At 44.6% G+C, this 9,340-nt stretch overlaps 1 protein-coding gene across 3 annotated transcripts; it reads left to right on the top strand.

Moving 5' to 3' along the window:
- The first annotated feature begins 6 nt into the window (after positions 1-6).
- On the top strand, positions 7-8,728 carry Champ1 (chromosome alignment maintaining phosphoprotein 1). 3 transcript variants are annotated; one of them, XM_048800564.1, is made up of 5 exons: positions 7-2,325; positions 2,648-2,753; positions 2,904-2,987; positions 5,081-5,279; positions 5,835-8,728. In XM_048800564.1, the coding sequence occupies exons 4-5, from the start codon at positions 5,132-5,134 to the stop codon at positions 7,571-7,573; spliced, it is 1,887 nt and encodes a 628-aa protein (XP_048656521.1). In that variant the 5' UTR covers positions 7-2,325; positions 2,648-2,753; positions 2,904-2,987; positions 5,081-5,131; the 3' UTR covers positions 7,574-8,728. The 3 variants fall into 3 exon arrangements, with proteins under 3 accessions (XP_048656521.1, XP_015339524.1, XP_048656520.1); XM_015484038.2 differs by having other exon boundaries at positions 5,081-8,728; XM_048800563.1 differs by lacking the exon at positions 2,904-2,987 and having other exon boundaries at positions 5,081-8,728.
- Positions 8,729-9,340: the final 612 nt, after the last annotated feature.

Raw genomic sequence — 9,340 nt, 5'->3', positions numbered from 1 at the left:
GGGCGCGGGAACCCGCGGGCGGTGACGTTTCCGAGGGACGCTGGCGGATGCCCGTGAGCCCGGTGTTTGGGTCGCTCTCCAGGCGACTCTTGTTGGAAATGCCCCACGCTAATTAATGCAATAATAGAAACAGTAATAGAAACGGGGGGTGTAGGAGAGGTTTGTGGGAAACCTTTGTGTCTCCTGCTAAAATTGTTCAAAGCATAAAACTGTTCGAAAAATAGTTTTGTTAATTAAAAGAACCAGCCAGCGATGAAGAACAGAGCTAAAGTGTATGTAGACTGAGAACCCGATTAGATTTAAACGTGCTCTGCGTAATTGGATTTTAATGTGAAAAGCTACATATCAGAATATATTTTAAAAGACAGTCCGTCGTGTGAGACCTCAAGGAAATAAATGCTATAGAATGCGGTGTGGCCCTGCATGCTGGTGGGTGGGCAGAGCATCAAAGATGCAGTCCGTAGTGGTGAAAAGTAGGCAGAGAGAAATTTCTATTAATCTTGACAATTTGTAGTTAGTATTAGAAGCTCAGAAACTTAGGGGAATTTTTCTTATCTTTTTTCTTTCTGGAATCTTAAAGCTGGACTTTAAGATTCTGGACTTTTCTGGAATGCCCCTGTGGATGGTGCAGCCAGAGTGGGAAAGAGAGAGCATTGTGTTACAACAGAGACCTGGACTCTAGAATCCATGGTCTTCTGACCTAATGTTGTAACCTTTGAGAAGCTGCTTCTCTCCCTCAGCATCAGTTTTCTCAGTTGTAAAACAGAGAGATTGGACTCAAAACTCTCTGTTCCTGTACCAGTTGCTAGCTTCTAATTATGGCCCTACTGACAAAGCATCTTGTTCCAGTTCATGGTGGAGTAGTTTGTAAAACTGTGGAGCTAAAATCTGTTCTGCTGGCTTCCATTGTTGCTTCTAGAACAGCTTCTGTGTTATCCATAGTTTTTCTGCATGTGAAGTTAAGTGACTTGTTTTCCAGTGCCACCTGCCATTGCATTGCTGTTTTGCATGTTCACTAGTTTGCTAGGGACTCTTGGAGTGCCCTCTCTCCTGCCCAGAGCTAGAGACTTTGTATGTGGAGTGTGGGATGCTCTGCCCAGTGCAGAATATGGGACATGGCTCTCTGTAGTGCTGGACTTATGCAGTTGGTGTGTGAATTCTAAATGTTTGAATGTTTGATAAGGTTCATTTTGTTAGTTTTGGTCCATTGTACTGGCTTCTCAAGGCCTTACTGAATTTCAGTGTGTTCATTGGATCATGATGCACTCAAGAGAGTCTGGAGAAACAGAAGTCTGTTTTGTCTTGGTCAGATGCTGGTCGTAATCTTGGGCAAGCCATTTAATGTCAGATTTGGGTCTCCTCGTCTCCTAAGTTGGAATTTTAAAGTAGATGCTCCCTGAAATGGGTGCTCAGGTCACTTCTGGTTTTAAAGTCCTTGAGTCTAAGATTGGGTCCTCAACCTTCTTAAGAGAATGTTGGGATTGAGCAGATGTTTTCTGAGCACACAGTGTTTAAAGGGTGTACGAGGGTTTCGGAGGTAAGTAAGTGGATAGTCCTATGTGCTGAAAACCATGACCTGGTGTGGAATCAGGCTGACTTCTACCATGGAAGTATGCATATAGCTGGATGTAAGGATGGTTGGGGAATGGGAAATTGGCCATTGTCTAAAAAGGTAACCAGTTTGAGGGATTTGCCTGATGGGTAGGTAGCAAGGCAGAATGTAAAGGGCAGGAAATGTCTATGGAAAGACCCAGAAGCTTCAGAAGAGTCAGGGAGTTATATGTGGTCAGTACTTTTGAAAATGCAGTCTGGTCGGGAGCTTTCTGTGCTGTGTTGAGATTTTGTACTGCAGGTGTTTGGCAGATAGGGATTGTAAGCAGGCAAGTTACATTAGGCTTGTAGGGTTTGGAGTTGTCCATGGTAGCAAGCAGAGTGATGAATGGGGGAGCATGGTCAGGTGTCAAAATTAAGAGTGTTGAGCCAAGGGGAGACAGGAAGGGGTAAGTGGAAGTGCTGGGGTTTATCAGGATATATAGGCAGTGGTTTTCTGTTCATGGCCAGTGTATTCTATTCTGTTCTTGTCAGCAAACTCAGCAGATGAGGAAACTTTCTCATTGAAATGCACACAGGGAGAGAATAGGCCAGAGCAGTCACTGGGTAGGTCATCCCTTCCTCCTCTCCGTCAGAACACCTCCATCATGCCTCCTGCCAGTCCTCTTTCTTTTTTCCTGTGGGTCCTGTTGATTGTATTGTTTCTTCCACGGCTGCATGTCAACAACATTGATGATCAGCAGAACATCAGTTCCTTACGCGCTGCACCAGCAGGTGTGTGAGTGCCTGACAGAGAAGTAAGAGTATGGGTCACTGTACCCAAGACTGTGTAAGCTAAAGTCAGGTAGTGAATTTGAGAGGGGTCTGGTTATAATTATATGGGTATAATTACATAGTTGATGGTAATGCACAGTGAGAAAAGAACAGTGGGTATCTACTGCAGGCTTTGGTGCTTTGTCTAGGCTTACTGGGTGGGATCCCTCACTATTGAAGGAGTCCCCATGGCAAGAGGGACATAGAACCAAGAGTGGTCCAAATGATCACGGAGTTGTAATTTTGATTACCTTTCCTTTGTTTTGTTTTTTTTCCCCCCCAGATTCAGCTTCTCATCTTTGCCCCACTAAGGCTGTTTTCTGTGTGTTAGAAAGCCATGTAGACCACCTCTCCTTTGAAGGCCACTTAGGTGTCCCTGGAGATAGCTGGTAGGTGGCAGGGAAGAGTCTGTTATACTGTTTCTTCTCCACCCTAAAAACATTTTTCAGGATTTATAAAGCACTGTTTCACTAGCATTTCTTTGCATGTGCTGTTTTTTTGTTTGTTTGTTTTAATACTTACCATTTTTTAATGTTTAGGAGAATATTTTATAATTAAAAATTTTTGAAAAGTGCTGGAGTTATCGAGGAAAAATTCCACAACTGTCTCACTACTGCATGAAGGTATGCTGAATGTGCATGTCTCTGTAGAATTGGGGTATAAAGAATGAATTATTTCACATTCTTTGAAGAACTTTTTGAAGAAAGAGGTTATTTGAGTACAGTGATGAGACTTGATGGCAGCAGGCGTGAGTGGTGGAATTTAGGTGACAGGAAGAGGAAGGGAGACCAGTTGAGCTCTGTGATGCCCATGAGATGTGTGTCATGATGCTGCTTTGCTACCAGCAGCTCTTGGCTGTTCACTGTTGCCACTGCCAGATGGGGTCATTGAGACAAATCTTTATCTCATCTTAATCTGAAGCATGTTTATTCATCATGTTTATAAGTTAATCATTTTAGAGATTTTTCTTCAGAACTTATAACTATATTTTTCTACTGGTATAGTCTTGTTGGGCCCAAAAGTAATTTTCTAAAAGACATAATTGCTGGGCAATGTCTATCTTCTGTTTAGTTTTAGATCAAAAAAAAAAGACTAAAAAAAGCAAATGAGACACTACTGATAGAGGTAGTTGAAAACAGTAGTCAGCAGTAGCATCTTTAAAAACATAATTTATGGGCTGGTGGTAGAGCTCAGTTGGTAAAGTGCTTTCCTATCAGACACCTGGGTTCAATCCCCAGTGCCACCAGAAACAAAGAGGGGAAAAAAAAGCAGAACGTATCAGAATCAGGCATGTTTTCCAATCTTTCTCATCTGTGTTCTGATGCTGTGACTGAAGTGTCTGACCTGTTCGGCTCTCTGAGGATCAGTCCCATAGAAAGAATATGCCTTCCCCATCATCCTTGGCACAGAACATCCCACATGCTGTCTGCAGTGGCTTGTCGTTTTGGTAAAAGGTCAAGTGCCATTTGATAGGAAAACTTTAAAAAAAAAATTTTTAGAGACAGGCCCTCCCTGTGTTGCCCTGACTGACTTTGACCTCCTGGGCTCAGGCATCCTCCTGCTTCAGTTTCCTGAGTAGCTGGGATGCCGGCACATTGCCACTGTGCCTGGCTGATAATGAGAAAAGATTTTGCAGCCCACTTGGGGCATAAACTCAACAATATACAGTAATTATAGAATCTCTTATGCTGAGATTGGCATACCAGAACGGAAGTAGCAATGAAGGGAAGTAGAGAGGAAAACAGTGCAGAGCAGAAGAATATAGAGTAGAGTTATACATGGAAGTTAGTAAATACGAAATGGTCCTCACATGGAAAAAAGGCTGTGTGATCAGGGTTGTTGAGACAGGTGATTCAGGGTGAAAAAATGGGGCTAGATTCTTGTCTCCTTAAACCAGATGGAATTAAGTGACATGTATCAGGTTGGAGGTGTAGCTCAACTTAGTGGTAGAGCTTGCCTAGCATGCGCAAGGCTCTGGTTTCCATCCCAGGTCCCAGCACTGCAAAATACCCCAATACTAATGTCAAAAAAAAAAAAAAAGAACAAGGGGCTGGGATTGTGGCTCAGCGGTAGAGCACTCACCTAGCATGTGCGGGGCACTGGGTTCGATCCTCAGCACCACATAAAATAAAGATAGTGTGTCTCAACTAAAACAAAATATTAAAAAAAAAAAAAATTAGGAAAAGCTTAGTAAATGGTTAAAAAATTAAGAAATGAGAAAGCATAATTTAAAACTGAGCTTTGCAAGGATAATAGCCTTAAGTTTTAAATTTTTATGCAAGCTAGTGTTTTTGGTGAATAAATATTATACTAAAATTATGAGACAGATTATTTCAGGCCTGCATTTGTCTTCAGATAACAGGTAGTTTGCTGAGGAATGTGGCATAGTCTGTCCACTTAGGCCAGTCAGTGCTGCAGGAAAATTGCTTCTTAGAAAAGAAAGCATGTGTGGGTCAGCACAGTTGCCCATTCAATAGAATTATGTTCCTACCACCTGCGCCTGTCTGTCTCCTGTCCTGATAAGGTATGGAAAACCAGTAGAGTACCTAGGACTCAGAAATTAGTTCCATATGCATCTCTCAGAATCTTTAGAGATATATCTGATAAAGCATATGCTCTTCTAGACCTGAAATCATGCAGTTATAGAGTGAACTAGGACAGCATTTTATTTAAAACAATGTCTGTAAAAATAATTTATTTTTACTTTGTTGCACAGTGTTGAAAGTTTTTAAAGAACGCAGTTGAATGTGTTGGTGATAGAAAGAAGATGGAAGTTTTCCAGGAACTTCGGAAACCATCTGTACGTTTGGAGTGTGACCACTGTAGTTTCAGAGGCACCGATTATGAAAATGTGCAGATCCACATGGGCACCATCCACCCAGAATTCTGTGATGAAATGGATGCTGGGGGTTTAGGTAAGATGATATTTTACCAGAAAAGCGCAAAGCTCTTTCACTGCCATAAATGCTTCTTCACCAGCAAAATGTACTCCAATGTGTACTATCACATCACATCCAAACATGCAGCCCCAGAAAAATGGAATGATAAACTGAAAAGTCAGTTGAACAAAGAGACAGATCCTTTGAGAATGCCCCCTCTTCCCGAACACCAGAAAACACCCTCTAGTTCAGCAGAACTCCTGGAACCTGGGACTTCCCTCTCCATAGAAACACAGAAACTAGGTCCAGTTCTGTCTCCAGAGTCCCCTGAACCTGATCCTCTTGCTCCACTGGAGCTTCAGAAACCTGGCCCTGCTGTTCCTCCTGAGCAGGCAACAACTCCTCCTCCGGAGCCTTCGAAACCTGTTCCTGTTTCTTCTGAGCTTCCAAAATCAGCACCTGTTGTGTCTGAGTTGCAGAAGCCTGTCCCTGTCCCCTCTCCAGAGCCACAGAAACCTGTCCCTATGTCTCCTGAGCCAGTAAAGGCTGCTCTTGCTAACCCTAAGCCTCAGAAGCACTCTCACTTTGCAGACACAGGGGGACCACCTTCAGCCTCATCTCCTGAGTCACCGGTTCTGGCTGCTTCCCCTGAGTCTTGGGGGCTGTCCCCAACTGCATCTCCAGAATCTCGGAAGCCCACCCGGACTGCCTCTCCAGAGCCAAAGAAGCCATCCCCGTCAGAGTCTCCTGAACCTTGGAAGCCATTTCCTGCTGTCTCCCCAGAGCCCCGGAGACCAGCCCCAGCTGTGTCGCCAGGTTCCTGGAAGCCAGGGCCACCTGGATCCCCGAGGCCTTGGAAATCCAGTCCGTCGGCATCTTCAGGACCTTGGAAGCCAACCAAACCTGCTCCATCTGTGTCTCCTGGACCCTGGAAACCAATTCCTTCTGTATCACCTGGACCTTGGAAACCAGCTCCATCTGTGTCCCCTGCATCCTGGAAGTCGTCTTCAGTCTCATCTGGCTCCTGGAAAACTCCCCCTACATCTCCAGAGTCGTGGAAGTCTGGACCACCAGAGCTCCGAAAGTCATCCCCTGCCTTGTCACCTGAGCACTGGAAAGCAGTTCCCCCAGTGTCTCCTGAACTTCGCAGACCAGGCCCGCCACTCTCCCCAGAGATCCGTAGCCCAGCAGGCTCTCCAGAGCTCAGGAAACCCTCAGGGTCACCAGACCTTTGGAAGCTTTCTTCTGACCAGCGGAAAACTTCTCCTGCTTCATTTGATTTTTCTGAGTCTCAAAAAAGTTCCCGTGGTGGTTCTCCTGATCTCTGGAAGTCTTCCTTTGTCATGGAACCTCAGAAACCTGCTGTCTTCCCTGAAACCCGGAAGCCAGGTCCTTCTGGGTCATCTGAGTCCCCAAGAATGGCTTCGGATATCTGGAAGCCTGTCCTTTCTATTGATGCTGAGTCTCGAAAGTCTGCACTGTTTCCTGAGCCCACCAGAGCAGCCCCTCCTGCTTCTCCTGAGCCACGGAAACGTGTTCTTTTCCCAGAGTCCCGGAAGCATGCCTTGTTCCCTGAACTGCCCAAGTCTGCTGTGTTCTCAGAGGCTCAGAAAGCAGCAGAGCTTGGTGATGAGCTACAGATAGATGCCGCAGAGGACCAAAAATGTGATCTTTTGGTTCAGGAAGAGCTTCTGGCCACTCCCAAGAAACTCTTGGAAGATGCCCTATTTCCTTCCTCCAAGAAGCTCAAGAAGGATAGCCAGGAGAGCTCAGATGCTGAGCTGAGCAGCAGTGAGTACCTCAGAACAGACCTGGATGCCATAGACATGAAGGGCCAGGAGTCCAGCAGTGATCAAGAGCAGGTGGATGTGGAATCTATTGATTTTGGCAAAGAGAACAAAATGGACATGACAAGTCCAGAGCAATCCAGAAATGTGCTACAGTTCACTGAAGAAAAAGAAGCATTTATCTCAGAAGAGGAGATTGCAAAATACATGAAGCGTGGGAAGGGGAAATATTATTGCAAGATCTGTTGCTGTCGTGCTATGAAGAAAGGTGCTGTTTTGCATCATTTGGTTAATAAGCACAATGTCCACAGTCCTTACAAGTGCACAATTTGTGGAAAGGCCTTTCTTCTGGAATCTCTCCTTAAGAATCATGTGGCAGCTCATGGGCAAAGTTTACTTAAATGTCCACGTTGTAATTTTGAATCCAATTTCCCGAGAGGCTTTAAGAAACACCTAACTCATTGTCAAAGCAGGCATAATGAAGAGGCAAATAAAAAGCTGATGGAAGCTCTTGAGTCCTCCTTGGAGGAGCCACAGATTTGATTTTTGAGCACACTTGCTGTACAGTGCTGTCTGTGGAGACTGCAGCTTGTTACATGGCCTGGTTGGGACAGTAGATGGTAATGTGCAGCGTGTACCGTGTGTGATTTTCTCACTAGTGTTGAAAGGTTAAGTACTTTTTTCTGCTGTTATGTGGCTGTCTTGTAAATCAACAAATTTCTACTGTATATTTCAGATGGTTAAAACTTCTCATTTCTTTTAAATATATTTAAATAGTAACACAGAGAAGTAGGCATTCTGTATAGTAAATGAACAAGTTCTGAACTCCTGTTAAAATATGTCTGTGTGTGTGTAAAACCCAGTTTCAGACAATAGAGGTTATTAGGTATAGGGCTCGGGAGCAACTCAGTGGTAGAGCGCTTGCTTAGCATGTGCCAGGCCCTGGGTTCAGTCCCCAGCACCCCACGAAAAATTATTAGGTGGAATGTTCAAGAATAGGCATGAAAAGTAAACTTAAGAAAAATTTTGTTTCCCTGATGTATTTTAAAATCCTAAGAGTTATTTTCTATTTGATCATGTAAAATTATTTTATAAATCTTGAACAGTTTTTAGATGCTCATAAACTTTTATGTCATGGAAAGCTGAGTCTCAGGGTTGCTGATTTTCTGCTGACAGGGAAAGTCAAGGAAGTCTTTGAAGTAATCTGCAGCCTTCTACAGGGGCTGTGAGGAAGGCCTGGGGGTCTCTTCTCGTCCTCAGTCAACTGCATCTGAGTCTTCCATCTGCTGTCCTGCCCTCACTTTCCTGTCAGCCCACACTAACAAATTAATGGATGATCTCAGATGAGCTTTTTTCCCCCCTCTTCTCTTCTGGGGTGCTGGTGATGAAACCCAGGACCTCTTGCTAGGCCAGTGCACTTTCTGCCACTGAGCCACACCCCAGCCCACAGCAGATCCTTAACTGCCAAATGTGTTAGTGTTCTGTACCTCGTACTGTTGGGTTTAAGACCAGAGGAGTGGGTAGGAGTTGAAAGTCTTCCAGATTCATAGTAAGAGCTTTTGTAAATGTTAAAGAAAGATATCGGTTTTGAATTTCACAGTTATGTTACTGTAAATGCCTTGTACCTGTTCAGGATTATTTTATTCTAAGATATTTTGTCAAATGTGTATTAACCAAATTAAAAAGACTTTCATGTCAGCAATGTCTGCTGTTTTCTGTGCTGTAACGCACGATATCCAGGTCCCTTCCCCCCACCTTCACTTGCTTTCATCGTAGCAATGAGCAGCACTTTCTAAGCCATGTGCTCTGTGGGTCCTGTGAGCAGCACTTTAGGAACAGTGGGGAAGCCTCTTCTCTGCATTGAGCGTGTAACAGGCTGTGTGATCCTGGGCTTTCCTGTCTCCCCTGCCCTGTGCAGCCTTGTGGAGCACGTGGTGTTGGAGGCTCCGGAGCACGGCCAGCAATGCGACCCTGGGCGCACTTGGCTAACTGCCCTCAGCCTGAACCCTGTTTGGGGAAGCTGCTGCTCTTGCCGCCAGCTCTTCACCTCACCTCCTGTCATTTCCTCAGAGCTTAACAACTTATGGGATTGGACTTGGTAGTGTGCCTCCCGTGTGGCAGAATCTTCATCAGTGTGGCCCACTCCGAGCCTTTCCATTCTCATCCTGCTAGTGAACTCAGTCCACTGGGTGTTCAGTGACTGGTTATTAATTCTGCTGTACCTGATCTTGGCTATAGCAGATACCGCTCTTGTTTTTAATATTGGTGTAGTAGATTCTGTGACTTTGTTTTGAATAAAGACCTGGAAGA

The sequence above is a fragment of the Marmota marmota genome, unplaced genomic scaffold, assembly GCF_001458135.2.
Source record: "Marmota marmota marmota unplaced genomic scaffold, marMar, whole genome shotgun sequence".
Lineage (NCBI taxonomy): Eukaryota > Metazoa > Chordata > Mammalia > Rodentia > Sciuridae > Marmota > Marmota marmota.
This window is presented reverse-complemented; position numbering and strand designations above follow the sequence as displayed.